Raw genomic sequence first — 23,677 nt, 5'->3', positions numbered from 1 at the left:
ATATTTTCTTTATATTGTTGTCCACACATACGTCATAATCTTAAGTAGTCTCCTCCCCAAGAGGTTCCAACACCACAACTTTAAAAATTCTTAACTTTTGGATCAATTGTCCGATTTTCCTCAAACTTTCCCTGATGTGTTCCACTTATGTTGCTGCTTTCACGCAACTCACATTTCTCTTTGGGTTTGGGTTTCCTTTACGTAGAGAATTCTGCGTGTTGCAATATTATCTTTGTGTGTTTTTGATATCACGCAGTTAACAGAGGCCAAGAATAGAAATCAAGCATCCTGTTGGCCTTCTACACACCACGGCAATGATAAAATATCAAGAACATGCGGAAATGCATGAACATGATGAATGTATTACTAGATTATACCAAAGGCTACATCTAAAATGCATGGAAACACACGTTACCTTGTTTTCTTGCGTTGTTGGCTATACAGTCTGTATGACATATTATAATCGTCAGCTGCAGCAAGAAAGTAAATCATTACATTGTACTATGTATACATGCATTGCTACATAAACAAATGTAATTATAACTGTGCGTATATCATTGATAGTCCTAATGCAGTTGTTTTGAGAACAATCTGTTTGAGGCAGAATCTTCTTGCATAGAAGGAATCATGACATTTAATAATGTAACTCAGTTATTTTACATTGCATCAAGTCCCAAAACAATATTTTTCAGCTAATGCTTTCAAGTACAACAACAACAAAAAAATGCGTTGTTGGTGAGCATTAGATTTATATCGCCAGTATGCCCGCTTGTTTTATTTTTCATGATCTGTTGTGAAAAGTGATGAAATTATATAATGCACATATTCATAAACACATAAGTTGCTTACAATGGAGATATAAAAGCAGCTAATACTTTCGCAGGTGGTACACACAACTTTGCAGAGACGAAAATAAAACTTGTGATGATAATATTCTTTTGCAAGTATAATTTGATAAGAACAATGATATCGCTTTATTCATTCTGTTCGGCACTAGAGCTCTTCCTAGTAAGGATTACACTCGCAAAATGTTCCTGCCATCTCATTATCTCAGCATACACTGTGCCCATCATCCCAAGGGGGATAATGTGGACCAAATATCTTGAACAATGACGAACGAGCCAGGTGGGATTCGAACCCGGAACCTCCAGTTCGTTCATACCAATATCCAAACTACAGGTGCTCTACGGTGATTGGGCCTACTCCCTTGTGCAATCGTTACTTTACTTATACATTGACCCTTTATTGTTCGCCTAAGGTGACTTGCAATAAGAGTCATCAATAAATCGGCATCAACCCGGCACCTCGTGTTAAGCAAAAGAAGAATAAAATCGCATTTCCACCATTCAGTATATCATGATTACGTTAATACTGTACGTGGTAAGCAGACCATGCATCAATCAGCAGTGTAGGTGGCAACCTCCTCGACTCTCTCCTGAAATCACGCAAACCTTCTCTGATCTGCATCATAGGATATATAAAATCGTCTCTTTCATTCTTGGCAATATGATGTTCCACTGTCACGCGCGTGTTTCGATGCAGTCACCATGCATGCACTCCTATGACCCAAATTGCAGCTAAATAGAGGTTCTTGGCAAGAACAGCTAGACCCTGGCAGTCCTGGATTTATTTTCGCTCGATAACGACAATGTGCTTCTCTGTTTACGCACGAAATACCACGTGTATATGGGGAGAACGAAGGTAAGTACATCACATATAATCAGTCCCATGATGACCTATGGAAAAAAAGAGATAGATATGAATTATATATAGTTGAATATGTGAGTGATATGCATATAACATCACAAATACACATGCAAACGTATACGCAAATAGGTCATTCGTGCAGGTGTTGCTGCCAAAGCAAATTTCTTGTCGAAGGTCAACTTGAAGGCATTATTTCGGAGATGGTTATACTAGTCATTCAAACATGATGTCATGATCATCTGCACACTACGTATACAGCGCATATGGGGCCCGTTCGGTGGCGACAAATCAGTGTGTGTAAAACGGCGATAATGCAAAGCGAGCATGCTCAGAAATCAGGTTTGCAAAAGCTATTGGTGCGACATATTGTTGTTGGTCATGTGTTCGTTTCTTCGAGGTCAGCCAAGTTCAAGCAAGACCTCAGAGACGGTGCATAAGTTTGGCCGCCGTCGATGTATCGAAACTCGAGATTTAACAAAATATTGGGCTCGTGTCAGCAGGCCTGAGCGAAATGTCTCGCTTGAGTGAAATATGAACCTTCTTGCTATACTCAAGATGACTTCACAAAAAGTAAGGAAATAAAGGAACAAAACAAATAAAAAGAATGGGCTAGTGGATTCATCAAAGCCGGCCATCCGAAAAGAGGTGGCGTTAATATTGCTTCAGTGAATAAGACCACGGTTCTTGAAAAGCATGGGATATCTGCTTCAAGATAATTATAGCTGTTTCGACCTTAGGCTAATCCCTTATAATCCACATTATCTTCTTCTTTTTAGGAGTCTTTAAAAACCGCTGGTTTCACGGTATAGGTCACCCATGTGGAATGCAATTGCTTCCTTTGTGGCTACGTTTTCATTTCCTTTTTTTTTTCAAATGATAGAATTTATTGATTTCTCGAAGCAACGTAATTATTCAGAGGATAGATGAATCACAAAATTATTATTTCAACACAAAACCATTTCTTTGGTACAAACGATTTAAACACTTATCTGTGTTTTTATTTTTTTTCCAAATATTTAAATAACTCCTAACTAACAAACATACTATAAAGGGTCGTACATGCGAGAATACCCACTAATGCAAAACATGACTGTATACCCAACCAAAAATGGTTTGGCAGAGACCTCCAAAAGCAGCTGATTATGACAGCCCCCCCCCCCCCCCCCCCCTCCGTAGTGCAGAGAAAAGTGTTATTTATTATCATAATTATTCAATTCCATTTCGAAAATAGGACAAAATAACTCTTGGCAGTCCGAAAGCCCGCCCAGGCCCGCCCGACATGGCGACGACGAGTGCACAGTGAATAACTTCCACAGGACCATTGCAATTAACTATACACACAGCTCCGCCGCCGTACACAAGTGTAACACTTGTGCATAGCGACAGGGCCGCGCACAGCCACATTGCAATGTACAACTAATAAGAGGAAATTCGTAAATACTAATAGGCCCCATGGAAAGAAAATCTAAAAATTAGCAAACCACATTCACCCGCCGTCCCCATGCTCATCCAGGCCTCCAGCGGACCTCCCGCAAGCCCTTGGAACGCCAAGGACGCACCCTGCCCGAAAGTATGTACAGTGATGTATACATTTACATTACACAAAAAAAAAACAAACAGCGCGATACATTTGAATAAACCCGCTTGTTCACTTCATGCATATACTACTTCAACAGCGGTTCTTGAAAAGCATGGGGATATCTGCTTCCTGAGACAATTATAGCTGTTTCGACCTTAGGCTAATCCCTTAATCCACATTATCTTGTTCTTTTTAGGAGTCTCTAAAAACCGCTGGTTTCACGGTAGGTCTCCCATGTGGAATGCAATCGCTTCCTTCGTGGCTGCGTTTTCATTTCCTACGACAAGTTCAAGCAGTGGTGATAACATCACGACAGGTCCCCCTTACTCACTAACACAAGTTCACTAGATTAACAACGTTTGGAATATTCATTCTTACATAAAAAATGTTTCACTATATCATCATCCCTTTTGGAATTATAGTTCTTGCGCACTAAAAGATAACTATGAATTAATAACTTTCTGCATAATAATTCCAGCACCAAAAGAGTTTCACTCTATTAACAACATTTTAAACGCAACCATTTGAAAATAAAAACTCAAATATGACAAATGGAAGACATTGTCGTGTTCTGTGTCCGACTCCAACGAATGGGATTTCTCAATATGGGTGTTTACTCAGTGTATTCATCACTGTGAAACGAACATGGAGTATAGAGATCCTCCATTATTTACTCGCTTTTATTTTCCATCTGAGAAGATATGGCAGGAAAGCCCATATTCAGCTGCACTATCTGGTCTTTCTGGGGATCTAGTTGGGTGTGTACTTGGGGGAGACTAAAAATTTCACTGCGCGTCATGCAAACTGTTCTGGGATCAATTAATGAAGCGGGGTCTTTTACGTGCATAGGTTTTGCGACTCTCTCAAACACGGGACCTACATTTTCTATCCTATATGTGAGGGACAGAAATGTAAAGATTATGGCAGAAGTACCCGAAGAAGTGTATTCGTAATAGACTCACATAAAATGGGTCGTCGTCGAAGTAAACCTGGATAATCCGGAAGAGAGGGAATTGTAGAAAGGTAACCAGTCCACTGATAGTTCGGATTATACCGTTCAGTGAAGCGAAAATGTCCATTGGAAATCTGAAGAGTAAGTGAATAGGTGGACAGTGAACTGTATCGTAAAAACTTGAAAGTAAAAGAAAACTGGTCAAGGAATCTAGTGACAATGGCATTAGGGCGAAATGAACTCAACAAGAGAGCTCTGTTCTTTGCCAGTGAGAAGGTAAAAATAGATCTCTGTTCCCGCGTGCACTCTTGGTACACCGTTTGCACGCTGTTGTATGACAGTATATTAGGAAGGACCGATTGAACATGACATTTTAGAATAAGCCAACACATTCATAAATGCTCACTTACCTTGGCCGCTACCCCCCCCCCCCCCCCCCACACACACACACAGAGCATTGCTGCCTACGACCCTGATTAATGTATGTTATCCCATGAAACCGGAAGTCACCGATATACTGCACTTGATTTTTTTTTTCGCTTTCATATCTTTGATTCTACCGTAATTTTTGTTGAAGTAAACATTATGTTCACCTTTTCAAAGACCTTCCGATAATTCAATTTAAAACTGTGCTCTATTTTAGATACCATAATTTGGTAAATGGAAAGGAAACGGATGTTGGTCCTTACACAACGGTGATGTATGCATTTGCGTATCCCCACAAAACCGCCATGACGAGTAGAACCAAGGTGAAAGTTAAGATTTGAATGCGTAGACTCGGCAACAGGAGTAACGCTGAATATCCGATGGACATTATAGTGGTAAGGGCGAGAGGAAGGCACGCGTCAGCTAGGTCATCATATGGACCACGACACCCAGCTGAAGAAGGAAATAGAAAGAGCTTATTAAAGTGATGTGTTCATTATTACAAGTGAACATGGTTTAATTATCATTTTCATTTGGTTCAAATCGTCCTTCTCATAACACATTAGACATTTACATTATTAGAACGGCAGAATGAAAGTAAAGGGTTGCTGTAAAAGTCAATGTGTTAATAAAAACCTTTGGGAAGGGGTAAATATGAAATAGATGCAAGACTTGTAATAATTGAACCCTTATCATTCTCAAATGATGGATTATCTTGGCCTCATAATTTGAAATCTGAATGCAAAGTCTAAGGTATACCGTGAGTCCGTGACACCTCATAGCATTGGCAAACAAAAACATAGGATCTCAGAAATCGCGAAACACAATATGGATGACGAAGTTTGATATACTAACGAATTTGTCGAGACCAAACTGTAAAGATGGGAAATTATTCCGAAGAAGTGTAGCCGATGAAGATTCCGTCCAATGGCAATTATCATTATGATATTCATATTGAATATTTGATTTGAATTGAATTGAATTGAACTGAATTGAATTGAATTGAATTGAATTGAATTGAATTGAATTGAATTGAATTAAACTGAATTGAATTGATTTGAATAAAAGGGGTATTTTATTGATTAATATCCATTGCAGCCTGCAGGCTGAATTGCAGACATTTTACAGAAATAACCACGGTTACTATAAAATATGTACAAGATTATATGTAGAATGAAAAAAAAAGGATATCAAACATATTCATTACACAGTATTAACATTTACGGCAAAACAAACACATATTACACATTTATTTCTAACATCACTCTTCTCTCTATCATAAATAATCACAATTGCTTAAAAAAAATACTCTGTATATTCAGCTTCCTTCTATTTGCACAATTGTATGAGCCTCGGGATAACAGCGCTGATAACTATCATGGATAGGATGTCAGCACATTCTTAGTTTGTTGTCGGTCTGTTTCTCGTCGAAAAATAGGTTCAGTTTTGCACCGATACCAGTGTCACACTGGGAGCATCTTTACGGGTGCAACTTGGCACCTTTCAGACCAGTATGAGGGTGCAAAGTTGCGCACCTTTCATATTTAAAGGTGCTCCCATTGTGACAATGGTGTGAAAGGTGGAAAGTTGCACCCGTAATGGTGCTCCCAGTGTGGCACTGGTAAAGGTGCAAAGTTGAGCCTATTTTACTTCGAGTGTTCACTCGAGTAATTTGTTTTAACGTATTTTGTAGCATTTCGTTACCCCTGTACATCGCCAAATTACAGCGCATGCATTCTGGCAGTTTACCAAAATGTTATCTTGTCATTTTTGGAGATGCACAGAAGCTATACGATTTAATCACACGTACCTGCTTTCTTTCGACAGAAGCCGAGTTTGTTTCTATCCCAAATAAGGCCCATCACGTGACTGAGTACGAGCAGGGATGTTTGGAGCAAGAGAAATATGTTTGTGTACTCACTGACTGTTGATAAACGGCAGACGAGAAAAGATTTACTCAAGTGTACATACGACAATAACAACGAACATAAATGTTTTCAGACTTTGATGCACACATAAATAGATCAATTCAGTTCAAGGTCTGACTGCTATGAATTGTTATACTTCATATGAAGTGACCTGTGTATACTGCGGTCACATACTATGGGGGAAATACTTCACTTTTCACTATTATACGCTTATTGTATACGAAATTATTTGTTCAAGAAAGGCGGTTTGAGCTCAGTTTAACGAGATTACTAAGATCAGGTCAAATGAACGACATTCAAGTACAGCTGATATATTCTACACTTATATGTTCACTTCAAATTTGGCATGAAAAGATCTGAAATTTGCGGCAAGGCATTCATAAATCGAAGTTGAACCAAAGTCTCAAGCAAGTGGGATCTAAAACATACCAAACTCTACAGAACACTTGGAATGCAGGATTTCATCATGTACTCTAAAAACTTCAGAAAATCGATATGAAGTTATAAATGGTATACACTCTGTTCTTACCTTGCATATCATTCCCATTGCTCCGTCTCGTCAGCAGTGGATTGAATGTCCCAAAGAGGAAGAAAATGTTGAGTTGTAGGACGGAAAACCAGAATACAAAGAGCCAGAAAAAAGCCGAAAAAATGCAGGCGCGAACGTTAGGATACCTCTGCTTTTTTAAAGCTTCTGTGAGCTCTTGGACGGCTGCCAAAGAAAGATTTGTAATGAATGATTGCAGATCGAATTAAGTACAATCTCGATTTAGATACTTTATTCCCATCATTCTCTGTAATACTGTACTAATCAGACTGTAATGTTACTTCTCTTGACGATCAAAATAGGCAAATCCTTTAGAATAAAAGGAGAAAAAGCATTTTACATAAAGTAAGAAATCTATGATACTTACATTATTTCAAAGTTCCATATGATTTTTTTTTAAATGCTAATAATGGGAATTTCGACCCAAATTTGATATTTACTTAGATTGTTAAAATAACAAACAAGTTAAACAATTGAATAAGAAAAATTCATGAAATTCTTCCCTTATTCGAGGTGTTTTTATTGCTACTGATCGACAAATTGCTCTACATCGACGTACATAAGCACTGAATTGATCTGTGTTTTAATATAGGTTTTCCCGCCCAATTTCATCAGATTTGCATTCGAATTAATGACAAGGCGTTCAAATTCAAGGAATTTTTGTCACTGCTCTACTCTCACGGTTCATTTTAATTCTTTGAGTATACAATTTCATTTCATGTCATTCCTTTTAGATTTTATTTCATTCAATAGAGTGAAAGTCATTCAATTTAACGGCTCAAAGTTGGCAGTCAATTTCGCGCCAGCTGTATAGACGTTCAAATTCGCACCAAACCAATTTCAATTTCATTTATAGGCACACAACTTCGACCTTTGAACGTTCAAATTCAATTAGCATAACAAAGTCCTGTCATTCTATCCAATTCTTACGAATATTCTTACGTTGTGGATGGCAAATTCATCAACGTTCAGTGTTATAATTCTAATTTCAACATCTCTTTTTCATGTTTATTTTTTATTCGGCTAGCACTTTATTTCCCCATCAGAATGGATATCACATCATTTTACAGAATGGTTAAACTCCGACTCTGCTAACATAAAGACAGATCACATGAGAACATTGATATGTCAAGTGTGATTATAGTCGTATTACAGGTTTTGTTTTCAGTCACGTTTGAGGTTTGAAATGTGTGTGAGATACGTTGTATTGGGATATTCGTTCTTTTACATAATTATTCATAATTTCGATATTCAGTCTCTCAGTCTCTTCAGCGGTCGATCCGTTAACGCCCAAGGCACCTTGGCGTATACGTCTGAAAGTGTTGTATAGGTATTTCCGCCCAATTTCATCAGATTTGCATTCGAATTAATGACAAGGCTTCAAATTCAAGGAATTTTTGTCACTTCCCTACTCTGATAGTTCATTCTAATTCTTTGAGTATTCAATTTAATTTCATGTCATTCCTTTTAGATTTTATTTCATTCAATTTAGAGAGAAATTCATTCAAATTAACGGCTTAAAGTTGGCATTCAATTTCGCGCCAGCTGGATAGACGTTCAAATGAAAATGATGAAGAGATAGTAATGCCATGGCCTCAACAGTCTCAAAATGGTTTATGCATGAAAAAACACTCACATACAGATGTAAAGGGGAAGGCTAGTAACTGATCAGTGGGAATAAGTGGAAATGCTGGGAGATGATTGTTCAAATCCTTATGGGATTCCTTCAAGAGTTCATTGTATATCTATTGTTGTGTGAAAATGATTTGCTACAGAATGGTCTCATATTCAAGTAATGTGCATTTTAATGCTTCCAGGTTAGCGTCCCTGGTCAGTGACGGAGCATTAATCTGCACATTACTTGAATATGAGACCGTTCTGAAGCAAATCATTTTCACACAACAATAGATATACAATGAACTCTTGAATGAATCCCACTAGGATTGGAACAATCATCCCTCAGCATTCCCACTGATTCCCACTGATCAGTTACTAGCCTTCCCCTGTAAGGTAGACATTTTGTCAAATACACCTGTACTCTCTAACCCTTACCATAGTGTTGTCTTTTATTGTTACTCTACGAGATCTCGGTGAAAAAAACCTAATAATAATGAAATGAAAAAATAACGTTCTTTCTGTGCAGAAAGTAAAATTTGGCAGTTTGGTGAAAAGGGTGATCAAAATCCCTAGTTTGTTGAAAAAATAAAAAAAAATAACATGTGATACTTCAGAATTCCATGTAGTTGTAATACGTCAGTTTTAGTATACGTGAGTGTTGAATACAAGACAGCACGAGAAACCGAGAGAAACCTGGCTCTGTTAGTGTTCGTAACTCTAGTTAGAGGTTCAAAAGTTCAAAGAGTAATGATGTCCAAGCATCATGAATGGTCAGGAAATGTCTTTTAAAGTCTTCACTTGGTCCGGATACGGTACACGTCTGACCGGGAATTCAAACAAGGTGTCGGTCGATCTGGACGTGAGATAGTTGCACGCGACACAATTATCATAGGCCTATCCGCTGACTTTGCAATGCGCTTTGTCTCATAACAATAAATTGTACAACAAAGACAGTGTCCTATTTTTTTTTTCAGGGTGCGACGCCATTCTAAATTAACATATTCCCAAGCCCTTTTAACATGTAAAGTACAAATTTGATATTGAACATCGTAATGACAAACACGAAAACACGAACACACTCCAAATAAACTCTTCCATCACACAATAGAATTGATCTGTTGCGAAGTCGACTATGATGTCATCGTCGACTTATAGATCAACTCGAAACCAGTCTGCTTTTCCATTAATATTCATCCAAAGGTTTATGTTCTCTGCACTTCAATTCGTCTCCTTTACATTTTTTTTTTGGCATAAAACTGTTTTCATATTGCAACGATAAGAACGCATTATGTTATGTGAATTACCCATAATTCATGCATTATACTTATATAACTGTAATATTCTTTATACGTCTTTTCGTTCTTCAAATCTTCTTCTTTCTCAGTAGACACATTACTTATGAATTGTCCTTCTAAGTTATCAAATCAAATCAATTCATATTTCAATGTAAAACATCTTTTATCATATGTGTTTACGTTACAGTGATACAAGTATATCATTAATATACACTCAGCAAAAAAGAGAGAAAGTAAACACTTTTCTTGTTTTGTTTTGTTGTTTATTTGTTTGTTTGTTTGTTTTTGTTGTTGTTGTTGTTGTTTTTTGCTGAATGCATATATCGACTGGTGTTGTGACCCCATTCATCTTTATTATATATAACCTGTACTTATGGCAGCGATCTCAAGCATCGATTATTTTCTAAACACAGCCCTTTTCAAAAAGAAAAAAAAAAGTTCGAAGCGACTTATCAGTCATTTCAGTTTGTATCTTCTATAAAATGTTTCTTTCGTATCTACGGCAGGTGTTTGGTGCCTGAGGAAAAAAAATACAAAAAAAAACCTACTGCTAAACAAACCGATCTTTTACATTGATACGTTTAAACCAAGGAGCTTTAAATTCTGTTTTAAAGCTCCTTGTTTAAACACAGCCCCGTCCCCAACCCCCAACCCCCCCCCCCAAAAAAAAAAAAAATGGAGAAGTTTTTGGCTTAAAAAGTATAATAAACAGTATAAGAGTAATAAGTCGTCTTTGTCTTTAATCATGGTTCTGTTATTCTGGAAATTTCTTTTACGGTTTTCCTAAGCTACATAATCCAATCATAACGGAAACAATCAGAAATCAAGGGGAAATTTCCTCCATATGTGAATGCAGCGAATGTACAATACTACAGTTAGTAAACAGTGAAGTTTGATAAAGGATTTGACAATACGTTCATAAAGTAACGAATTCTTAAAGTTTTGGCTTAATCGGTAAGCCGTCATCGCTGAATAAGAAAGCTGCAATAATTCGTAGTGTCACAGTAGGGCACCGATGTAAAGAAAATGAATAATAAAGAGAATTCAAGATACTTTCATTTTTCTAGAGTAAGGAAAGAACACGAATTTACCTCTTACAGAAGGCAGGGCGAATGATATCACCCTATAAACATAAGTCACCAACAAGTCGGAAGAATTATACTTTTATCCAGATAAAAAAGATGAAATTTTTAGAATTTAAAAATCTTAAAAGCAAAAGAATACAACAACAAAAACAAATAAGATCTTGGTTTCTTACCATAAAAGCATCTCTTCCTTGGATCAGATGATAGATCAGCCTTTTCCGTTGTCGCGGACGAGTTCTTGCAATGTATCGTCTTCAAATCGTGGTCGGATCTGAGAGGTTTGGCGTCTTCTCCTGGACAGATCCCATTGACCACACCCTTTCCCGTTGATTGGTCCATCGACTGGAAACTGTACCCGGGTGGGAGTGGCCAAGGAATGCGGTCTTTCGGGAGCAGTATGATGTTGACGAGAAGGAGGATAGTAGACCCAGCCAAGAAATAAAAAGAGGTACTCGGCGATATCCCAGACTCGTAGGCGACCTGAAGATAGAATACAGCGTATTCTCTTTAAAAAAAAAAGAAATCGAGCGAAAATATTCACTCTTGAAGGAGTGAATACAAAAAAGAGTGAATTTTTAGTGAAAATGTTCATTTTCACTCGTTTTAGAGTGACCTCAGGGATCACTCCAAAATCTTCGAGTGATCCCTGAGGTCACTCCAAAATGAGTGAAAATGAACATTTTCACTCCAATTTCACTCTAAATTCACTCTTTGTTTGTATTGACTCCTTCAAGAGTGACTATTTTCTCTCGATTTTTTTTTTAAGGAGAGAAACCTGCTCTACCGACCACGTAGCTGTAACGGATCACAAAATTGAAAAAAGAAATCTCCGCAAAGTAAACGTGTATATAGTTAAAGAACCCGTGTATACAGATGCCGCTGTCCTTAAAGCCAGACTTACACCAGAACCGAATTCTCCCGAATAAATTTTGACCGATTCTGCGCGAGTATGGCCTGAATCGAATGGATTCGGTGGATTCGAAGCCTATTCTTCTTTGATTCGGGCAGCTCCCCGAATCAGAGACGAATAGGTTCCGAATAGGTCTCGACTAGGAGCAGAATAGGAAATCACATGGGCATCCCGAATAAAGCCGAATGCCAACCCGAATAGTGGCAAGAATATAGAGCCGAATGACGACCCGAATGTCGACCCGAATATGGCCAAATGCACCGAATACGATCGAGGCCTCTCTGCCAATCTGGCTATATTATTCGCGAGGCTTTTCGTGTCATTCTGGCTGCTCATTCGACCAATTCGGCTGCCGTATACTAGCCTATTCATCTCACTCGCCTGTATAAATTCTGCTCTGTATTCGGATAACGATTTGGATGGATTCGGGGAGGTACCCCCGGCATACTGGGCAGATTCGGCTCTATTCGTGATATTCGGGTCTATTTGGCTAGATGATTCCGACCGTTAATCCCCTAATGATACGAATTGGCCCGAATCTGACCAGAATGTCCCGAATGCCTCCCGAATCCAACCAAATTCCATCCGAATACATCCCGAATGTGGCCCGAATGAAATTTGTCGGGGCCACATTTGGGAGTATTTTTGAGGGTACGTATTCGGCTGATTTTGAAAATTTCAAAACGAGCCGAAACCCTCCACGAATGATCAAGAATCCCTCCCAAATTTTCACCAATTCGGGGAAGGAGAACAGAATGCTCCCGAATCCACTCGAATACGACTACTAGTATGGACCAATTCGGGTTTTTTTTAACTGTTTTTTTTTAATGGTAATTTCTAACTGGGGGGCTTCAACTTTACCTAACAAAAGATAACTAAATGCACTGACACAGCAACGCACCTGGCTCTTTGCATAACCCATCGAAAGTCAGGGGCGGATCTAGCTTTTTATAGAGGGGGGGAGGGTGTGGGAGGGGGGTGTCCCCCTCCCACAGTAGGGAGAATTTTTGAAAATCTGTGTGTGAAAATGGCGATTTCTTGCATCTAAAACACCACTATTTTTGGTATAGAGGTCATTGCCAAATTAACCCCCCATGAAAATTAAAAAAAGATAAGATTTAAAAAAAAAAATGGTCCCCGGATTTTTTGATTTTTTTTTTTTTTTGGGGGGGGGGGGGTTGCAACCCCCCCCCCCCCCCCCCATCCCCCCTCTAGATCCGCTTCTGAAAGTGCTTTTGTTCTTCTTTGAAAGCTTCCCAGTTATGGCCGCCATAAGTTACAGTGCTCTGAAATCTTATTCATCATATCTATACTTACCACCGCTTGGTTAGTTGGCTTTTTGTTTGTTGGTTGGTTGTTTTGGTGGGTTTTCAAAAGAAGTTATAGGAGTAAAGCATCCCTATTCATGCCTATCAACCGCAACAGCCGATATCAATACCTCTTTCCTGCATGCCTTAAATACAATTTTTCTTTCATGGCTGTGTTAAATATTCCAACGCAAATCCACTGGCCTGTGCCAGAGCCAGTGGATGCGTAACGGTCCCGTTTTACAGTGTATACAGGGTCGGTTTGTTGTGTGGCAGTGTTAATCCAGCCTCTCACACAATAATACAGTGAAGAACGAAAATAATGACATGAAATTGGTAACATGTAATACACACACACGCACAACTATATGATTCAAAAGCAAATGACAAACACAGAGTCGACATGTGAATTGTAATACTATGTCACAGAAATCTACGTATCATTAAATATGTTTGCTGGTTGGACAGTGCCTGAGGTTTACACTTAATATCCACAAATGACAGTTTTAGAAAAGTTACAGTAATCGTTAGACATCTTACAATTAACTTAGATATGAGATATTATGGTGTACAGGAATTGAAAGCAATACAATGGCTACCGCATCAAAACTGTTTACAACGACCATTTGTCAATATCGACCACACATTGAATTTGAATAGTGTATGGAAGATGTTATAACAACGCATATGAATATACCATGAATTTGTCCCCCCCCCCCCCCAAAAAAAAAAAAAATGGATTCATCGTACTGATTCTCTTGGTTAAACGCATATAGGCCTATACTGACATTTGTACATCATTTACTAACTTATATAATATACATAACTTCAGAAAAGACGATAGAAGTTATGTACATTCTAAATATCAGATTGTCATTTGCTTAAGCCGCGGCAATAAAAAGGTGTACTATAGGGTTATTTTCTAAAATAAAATTCTAGGTTCAAATTCAGACAAGCCAAATAGTATATAAAATGTGGTGATTTAGTTTGTAAAAATTGATTTTCTCCATAAATCACAAGCATTCATCATGGGGGAAGAGAAGAGAAAAGAAAAAAAATTGTGGGAAAAAAGGGTATTTTTGATGGTCTCGTGATGACAAACGAATGACCTGTTTGCCTGTTAGAGTGTCGCCAACACCAGGCTACAGGTATTTCATTCCAGTTGCTTGCACGCCAATATCAGATGATACGGTCGCGTCGACGTCTTTCCAGAACGTTTTTCTTCATTCAGTCGGCTATACTATTGCAGAGATGCCAAGTTCAAAAAACTTTTATGAGTGAGATTTTTATGACTCGGCGTCTCGGCGCTCGCGCGCATGCGCACGCGAACGAGGAGGGTGTCCCCCTCCCATGGTAGGGAGCTTTTTTAAATTATTAGCTCTTAATAATGCGATCTGGTGCATACTTTAGTGACTATTTTTTACTAATTTTGAAAGGCAAAAGGGAAATATACCTTCAATTGCAACTATCACTTTAATCCTTTGAGCTATGCTCCTTATTTTTGGCCCAAATTGCAGACTTCACCAGATGCGTGAGAAAAATGGGTGCCATGCGTGAGATCGTGAGACAGACCCTAAATGCTTGAGTTTCACGCAGAATGCGTGAGACTTGGTAGCTCTGCTATTGTCATTTCTATTGAGCGATTTCAACAAGCGAGTCGCACAAAAAAAAATTGTTATTATAAGCGTGACTATGTAAATACGAGAGCTAACGAAAAACGCTTTGAATACAGCGTACACTCTGCACGAATCAAATGAAGCCTTGATAAGCGTGTATAAAATTTAGTGCGGGATTGAACGGGGTAGCAGTCATTAAAGGGCAATTTCAGACGATTTTCAGAATTTCATATTATCATGTAGTACATAAACCGACTGCTCCATGCATAGACTTGTGGAATCGAAAATCTGTAACAAATTGCTAGTACATTGAACAGTGTTGAGAACCTCACATATTTCAGAAATGTAGCAGTGTAATTTCATTGCAATACCGCTTGCTTAACAAGTTCACCTGTGTATAATCTATATGCATGCCATCTTCTTATGTTCTTCCTCCTTATGCCCCAACTCATGCATTCTTATAGTGAGGCTGCCATGTCATCATCCTTGTTCATTTGCAATGTGTTATAAATTTTGAGAAAAAGATATTATTTCTCATCCCAATCACTATAAATTCTGAAACTCTGTACTCAGTATAAATTATTCATAGTTGTTCAAATGTAAAAGTCTGAAAATCTTCCGGATCGACGTCCCCTTTAATGTATGAACTTGAAGTTCAAAGGTCATACTTAGGTTATTCTCCTTATCTCACCTTCATGACGTAAAAAACGATCACAGCAACGCTAACACAGCCGTTCAGCCAAGATATCACGGTGCCCTTCCCTGGACCAAAGAGATTCCCGACCTTAAAAGAGTAAAAAAAAAAATTATAAAGCAACAAAGCTGTTAGTAGAGCAATGTATACAGCAGACGACATGGGATGATGGTTGGGGGGGGGGGGGGGGAGAAAAGACCAGAACGGAGAAGACTGCGAGAAATTCTTGGAGAGAGTGTTTGCGACAAAAAACTAATATTGCTTATTATTACTAATATCGATACAGATTATTCGAAATCTGGTCTTTTGTATAGTAATATTTCTGATCATTTACCTACATTTTCCATCTGTGACGGCACAAAGTACATTCCCATGTTAAGCAAATAGAACGTAAGAAGAAGAGCAATAATTCACATCAGAAATATATCATTACTCACAGAAACATGGGATGATGCATTGTTGCGCAGACCCAAATATTGCTTAGGAATCGTTTTGGAATATATTTCTTTTCTATTTTGAAAAACGTATCCCCACAATCGGACAATTGAAAAGAAATATATGATAGCAAAATTAAAAATCCGTGGATATAACAAAGGGGACATTTCGATCTATAAAGAAAAATACACATATAGCTTACGATATCCTAATAATGATAATGCTTATCGATTTAAATCATAGAAATGAACTGACACAAATTATAAGGCTTTCCGGCAGAACGTATTATACGGAGGCCTTTAAAAATGCTACTGGAAACATGTCAGCCACTTGGAAGGTTATTAATGAAGTTATTGGTAAGCAAAAGAAGGTGACAACATTTCAAATTATACGTGACGGACAAACACTCTCTCATACAAGAGATGTAGTGTGCTGTTTGAATGACTATATAATCATCACGGTCATAGTCAAGCTTCAGAAATAGATCCCACGCACACAGATTTCTCGCAGTATTTAGGTATGTCAAATGATAATTCATTATATTTTAAACCAGCAAATTATAGTGACATCCTTCACATTGTACATTCATCAATATCAAGTTATATAATTGGTCATGATGAAATGAGCACGTCTTTTTTAAAGCTAATTATTGGTAGTATAATGACACCTTTGGAGAATAATATTTGTAATATTTGTATGTACATATGTATATATATAAATATATATATTCCAAATTAATCACCGCGATGTGGAGTACTTCTCTTCATATTTTTCCTCTCTATCTTTCTTTCTATCCCTCTCCTTCTCTCATTTCCCTATCTATGCATCCATTGAACGTGCATGATACTTGATGTTTATGTATATATAATTATATATAAGTTATCCCTTCTGGACGTCCCAGTCAAGTTTTTCATAGCTTATGACGATCCACACAGAATGTATAACAACATTTAAGTACAAACTATATTGATATTTGTGAATAATGTATGTACGTATATGCATATTGTAAATTAGTCAAAATCAAGTCAATATACAAAAAAGATGACTCCTCTCTGGTGTCGAATTACACACCGTCCTATCTCTATTCTTCCTAGTCTTTCTAAGGTAATAGAAATGCTTGTTTATAACAGATTGTATGTTTTTTGACACAGAATTATATACTTAAAGGGATGGTAATGTATTGGTGGACATGAGAATTTGGCTTTTAACTTTTTGCGAGATACCAAGAAAAAACTCATGGAATAGTACAGAGCATACCAGTCTAAACTAAGAGGAATTCAAAGTTTGTTTAATGAAAATCGGGTTTGGAATAACTGAAACATCCAAAAGCAAAGTAAGACAAAGCGTTCGTGAAAAAAAGTGTGGGTCCCACATTTTCTAGAACCGCTCTGTTTTGGATATCTCAGTCATTTCAAAACCAATTTTCATCAAATAAACGTTGAATTCCTCATGGAATTACATGCTCTTTCATATTTCATAAGAGGTTTCTCATTATCTCACCAAAAAAGTTAGAAACCTGAAATTAGGTCTCAACCAAAACTATACGATCCCTTTAACCAAGACCAATAAGGTTTCAGGAAATTTCATTCTCCAGATATGGCACTAGCCCAATTATTGTACGACAGAGTGTCGACCTCCTTACGGGACCGGTCCATGCCTGAACAAAAACATGTCATCGGTCTTTTCATTGACCTAAGCAAGGCATTCGACACTCTTGACCACACTCTCCTTATACGTAAATTGCAGTGCTATGGAGTTCATGGCATTCAACTAGAATGGCTCAAAGATTACTTATCGAATAGAAAGCAATATGTGTTCTATGAATCTGTTAACTCTGAAGTATTACCTATACAACGTGGCGTCCCACAAGGATCCATATTGGGACAGCTACTATTTCTAGCGTATATGTAAATGATATTTCAAACTCATCTATTTATGTTACTGCAATATAATATTACGTTTCCCGATGACACCAATGTATTCTGTTCAAATTTGATTTCATTCACTCCGAAGAATTCTTCATATTGAATTACCCAAATCATCTACATAGTTTAAGAGTAATAAATTATCGCTCAATTTAAAGAAAAAAGAAAATATCAAATTTCTCGGAATATATATAAATGAGAATATGAAATGGAACGCTCATGTGCAATGCATCTCTGATAAAGTGTCTCGTAACGTTAGTATGATTCATTAGCTTAAGTGTCATGTCCCTAAGAATATTTTATTTATGTTATATAACTCCTTGATATTATCGTACATCTCATATCGCATATTGTATGGGCAACTTCAAAAAGTCACGTTGATAGTATTGCAAACGAAAGATATATATGCTCAGGTTATCGAGACAATTCGGATCCTTTATACGCAGAATGAAAAACACTCAAGATAAATGACATTGATTCTTTCTTTTTCAAAACTCACTCTTTATGTTTCACTTACACAGTGGTCAGCTGCCATCATCTTTTTTCTCACTATTTCATTCAAACAAGACATACATTCTTATCCCCAAAGACAATCTGATAAATTTCATTATACAGGGTGGCCCCAAAAAGAACGGAACATCTAAGATCATTAATTTCAGCAAAATTGTTGCAAATAAGTCAACATTTTGCAAACGATTGGAAAGGCCATTTTTTCCAATAGAATGACACCAAGTTCTTTAATTATGGGTAATGCGTTATGATTTGAGGACCATTTGGGGGAACCCTTGCAATTTTCAAAATGTGATAATTTCGCACTCTCAGAGATACCGAAACCAGCGAGAATTCCGGCATGCCCGGTTTGCCATAGAACCAGTAGCTGTTCACAATGTGTGGAATGTGGGGCGGACGGTGTGATTGTCATTTTCCGTTGTCTTGTGAATGAGACGACCTGTTGAGCTCACTGAGATCTTAGATATAGCTGGAAAATCGCAACGTTGAGAAATGTTGTCCACACTCCACACATTGTGAACGCCACTGGTTCTATCAAATCGAAATTCTCGCTGGTTTCGGTATCTCTGAGAGTGCAAAATGATGATATTTTGAAAATTGCAAGAGCTCACAAAAACGGTCCTAAAATCATAACGCATTAACCAAAATTAAAGAACTTGGTGTAATTCTATTGGAAAAGCAATGTCCTTTCCAATAGTATGCAAAATAATGACATATTTGCTACGATATTGCTGAATTAAAAGATCTTAGGTGTTCCGTTCTTTCTGGCCATCCTGTATAATCCTAAAACAGTGATGGCTCTGAAATCTATCAGACACACCGGACCCGATGATTAGAACTCTCTTCCTTCTGAAGTTCGAAATCTAAAAGTCCATGTACTCTTTTAGGAAAGCTGTAAAAACAATGTTGTTCTCTGGATATCAGCAATTTCGTTGTCATTGTTAGTGTATTATACACGAAATTCTTTCGTATAAATATCTCCGCATTTCATCTATTACGTAACCAAGTAACCAACCATGAACTGTTCACCTGTACCTCGGTTAGAAAATGTTTTGTCATGCCTTATCGGTCAGTGATCCAGGTGACTTATCACTCATTGTATTACTGATACGTTTCTGCTGTACGTTCTTTGAAGGCAGTGAAAAAAAATGTTTTGTCAATAACTGATGTTTATGTATATGTATGACACCAACAGGTATATATACAAGTATTACAAGTATTGTAGTGTAAGCCTACATGTATGTGCATGTATACAATGATAATACAGAAACCAATAAATCAAATCAAATCAACACATGGAAAGGCACATAACTGCAAAAATCGGTGTTTAGATGAAAATTACTACTATCGTCAACATTATCATTATAGTAAACATTGTAGTAAGAGAGAAGCACAGAGGGAATGTGCAGAACATCAAAACTATATATGTATATGACCAATTAAAAAAAAAAGCACTTATTGTGCTCAGTGACATAGAAAATATAAGTTTGGGCCTTTAGATTGTTCAAATCGAATGATATTGGCAGCCGATGTTTATGAATTTTCTCTCATGAGAGGTGCTAATTTGCATATTATGCAAATTTTACTATCCTTCCCCCCACGCCCCCGGGATTGGGGGGACTTTTAGTACGGTGTTCGGGGGACCACAACGACTTGCAGTGCAGTGGGATTCCTACTGTTGCAAGTAGTGATGGGTTACCCCCTAAAACTGGGTATAGATTGACTGGACTTAGGGAGACTGTTGTGATTATTAGTATACCAACCTGCACATTCACTGTATTTAGCGTCATACCGCAGCCGGCTACAACAATCATGGCGGGAAACAGGACGTACGATGAGTAGGAAAGCAGAGATGCGATCATGAGGTAGCTTGCAAACAGGCCAAGTCTATGTAGGATTGATAATAAAAAGGAGAAAAATAAACCCTTCATAATGAGCATGCAAAGGAACAGATGAATTATTGGTCCCGACCCTTGCTAAATGGCACTCCTCAACCTAGATACAGACATAGTTTTGATTTTGGAATAGATTTGGCAAGAAGGGTAGAGATGATGGGGGGGGGGGGGGGAAACAGATGGTATAATGACTGTACCTGTATCGAATCGTGCCTAATGTCCTGTGGTGCGCGTATGTAAGACCCTTCAGAAATGTATATCATGCCTTGTAATATCAATAGTAATGGTCTCTCTTCCCATGAATAGCCCTGTGCATGTAGGAATTGCCCTTCCGAAGGGTTTGCCATTATCATTAATTGTAAATCTATATAGCATCACAATAAATCGGTGTTCAATCATACTCCACACTTTATGGATATACTCATATAATTCATAATAATATCATTATAATATATGATATTATCAAAATTATTAAGCATATTATGCTCCTGGCAAGCAGAAATTTTGTCTACGTCTTGCCTGAGTCTGCATGGCCTGTTTTCTACCAGTGGTAGAAAACAGCCGATACAAGCAAAGTGTATTCAAAGTGTTGAAGGGGACTGAAAAAGACAGGAAGTAGTCTTGAATACATGCAGCTAGTAACAACAGGTCTATTTTCACACATGGCAAAGAAGGATATCGTGGCAAAACACTTTCTTCCAATGACGTACGTACAGGGCTGGATTTGATGCCAGAAAGCTCCTTAATTCTACGTCCTTTGTCCACTATTAGGCCTACACTGCCGTATAGTAACCATCATACGTTTGAATGCAATGATATCTTCAAGCACCGTTATCAGAGTTAATCAATGATTTTGTGAGACTCGTACCGACGATACATTAGTATCGTACCAACTATGCGTAGTGCACGAAATCTCACAATAAACGTGTCTAAGCAACAAAATGTGGCTCCTTGAATTACAATAATCATTGATTATGTTTAACACGCTCAGCTGTTAAGACGGTGGGTATTCATAATATACAGGAGGAGGGGTAGGACCAGGTATTTCTATGAGACGTGGATAACAATCAGCAAAACAATCCGTATATTTAGGCAAGCTATATTGACTCTCCTTCTTCCTCCTTCTGTCGGAGACAATAGAATAAGTCAAACAGATAGGACAAACACTGCTTTGACGGTTGTCTGTGTTTTAACAGTGCCATTGCCCACCGCATTTATCCGATGGAGGTCATTCAACAATTATTGTTTCAGAAGTACGGATCTGTCGGTAGACAATAGGTCCTAATGACTTCAAGGCAATAGTGCTATAAGTCCGCTCCACGCACAGAGTAGACTGAAGAAGAAAAAAATCATAAAGCTAGAAAATTTACCAGTATAAGCTTCTGTGAAAAGATCGGCGTCTGTGTACGCGTCAAATTTACATGATTATGTTTGATGAAATTGTATGTGTTTGTGACTGAGTATACGACTGATCCTCTCTGGCATTCTAATTTTGTAATGACGGGGATACGGGTGATTATTGTGAAAGCCAAAGAATATTCTGAAATTCACTCACATCGTTTAAAGCGATTCTTACCAGACATGATATAATTAATCTGCTAGACTGAATGTGAGAGACTATAAAAAATATCATGGACACTTTTGACACGTACAGTCATGTTGGTTTTCTATGCTTTATATAATTATCCTTATCGTTATTTATCTGAGCGTGTCCTTGTTGGGAGGCAAGTGCACAAAATAGTTCCTAAACTCACAGTATAAATATTCGCGTTATACGCATTCCGATTTTATCAATTACGAAGCCCGTGGCAAAACAACAGATCTGTTGCGTTCCCGTGGCAAGAGTAAAGACAAGCTGTATCATGGCGTCCTGGTCATCACACGTCACATACGACGACGACCCTGATCCAGTTCCTCCGGGGGAGGAGCTAATAGGTGGGGTCACAGAGGAACGCAACTCAGAGCTGCTGGAGTTGGGCGTTGTCTCCTCCAGGGCAGCATAAACCGCCACTTGAGTTGCGGCTAAGCCCATATTGCACGATGACGAATTCTGTTCAGACGACTCCATCCCTGCTGAGCCGATAGCGTCGTTGACGCTTCGCCGACACAGGTGGGCGAAGACGGCCTCTTGCTTTAGGATGTACACGAACGACGGCCAGCCCCATATGACACCGGCGTGGATTATCATTTCCAGGCCCGTAATCAGAACCACTACAATTCGCTTCAGTTCAAACGCGATTTGGTCAGGCATTCTGAACGACACTTCCGACACCATCGTTTATCTGCCCGGGTCGCGGCTGTTTAGTTCTCACATGCAGATGGAACTTGCAGTCATTATCAGATATAATTTTTAAGATATCTACAGATTCTAGACAAAGACGACGTCCGGCCGAAATTGATCTCGGTGGAAATGCGACAGGAGACTGTCTGTCGTACCTGTTCTATTCGCTTTAAATGACTATCGACCTGCCGGCAAAGGACATCAACAGTAACGTTTTACTCTTGCGGATGGTGTTAACTATTGATTACTGCATGTATGTATACGTCGCAGGCGGTCGGTGATTAAAAGTACACTCACAATCACTCGAGAGACGGCGCACTTCACTCGTATACTGGTAATCTGAGCGCCTCTACGTTATTGACGGTATTCGTTAAACCAAATAGCTATTTACAGTCCATGAACTTCACACTTTCCCTCTCCCTCACGCCTCCGTGGTCAATGACAATCAGGAGTGAAGCGAAATACCGTGCTTGTACCGTCACCGCGCATCGACTCCAGAGCTGACTTGGAATGGATTCGTCACGTACTATCAAAGTTCACTCTTTTAACTGATCTCTTTCCAACTCTCGATATGTGGATATTGAACTCCCTCAAACTCGGAAGCCTAAATTACAGCCGGACGTCTGAACGATGCAGCTCGCTGTCGCATCGTTTTTCTGCCGACTGAAGGCACCCATCATGCACCTTGCCCATATCATCCTTTTTTTCACCGTTTCCGAAGTGGTTACCGATAAATTCTCTCGTATCACATTTTGTTTTCGTTGCCTGTTTTTCCACTGCGTTCAAAGTTAAAATCCATATCGTCAGTAATCTCATTTATATAATCCTACACGAAAATTACCCCCGCCCCCCCCCCCCCCTCAAATTCTTGTGTCCTTATCATCCCAAATCGAATCTCTATGCAACAGCCTTTCAGGTATAAAGAAGCGTAAAATCATCTGAATCACTTTTAAGAATCATCTTAAAGT

At 38.4% G+C, this 23,677-nt stretch overlaps 1 protein-coding gene across 1 annotated transcript; it reads right to left on the bottom strand.

Annotated features, from left to right (window-relative positions):
• Nucleotides 1-1,604: 1,604 nt before the first annotated feature.
• Nucleotides 1,605-22,703, bottom strand: LOC139722065 (equilibrative nucleobase transporter 1-like). Its single transcript, XM_071633387.1, has 8 exons — nt 22,227-22,703; nt 15,661-15,753; nt 11,310-11,616; nt 7,122-7,304; nt 6,469-6,588; nt 4,928-5,117; nt 4,249-4,372; nt 1,605-1,736 (listed from the first exon to the last, which is right to left on the bottom strand). Exons 1-8 carry the CDS (start codon nt 22,701-22,703, stop codon nt 1,605-1,607), a joined length of 1,626 nt encoding a protein of 541 aa, XP_071489488.1.
• Between the last annotated feature and the right edge of the window lie 974 nt (nt 22,704-23,677).

Source organism: Diadema antillarum, unplaced genomic scaffold (genome assembly GCF_040938485.1).
Source record: "Diadema antillarum isolate AM-2024a unplaced genomic scaffold, OU_Dant_1.0 scf00000156, whole genome shotgun sequence".
Taxonomy (NCBI): Eukaryota; Metazoa; Echinodermata; class Echinoidea; order Diadematoida; family Diadematidae; genus Diadema; species Diadema antillarum.
This window is presented reverse-complemented; position numbering and strand designations above follow the sequence as displayed.

Bases quoted from the DNA above. Each gene is read 5' to 3' on its own strand.
- LOC139722065 (XM_071633387.1), bottom strand. From the start codon at position 22,703: ATGGTGTCGGAAGTGTCGTTCAGAATGCCTGACCAAATCGCGTTTGAA. The intron at 6,589-7,121 runs GTAAGAACAGAG...GTTTATCAACAG, and splicing joins CAATGGGAATGATATGCAAG to TCAGTGAGTACACAAACATA. The intron at 1,737-4,248 runs GTGAGTCTATTA...TTTTTTCCATAG, and splicing joins TCGACGACGACCCATTTTAT to GTCATCATGGGACTGATTAT.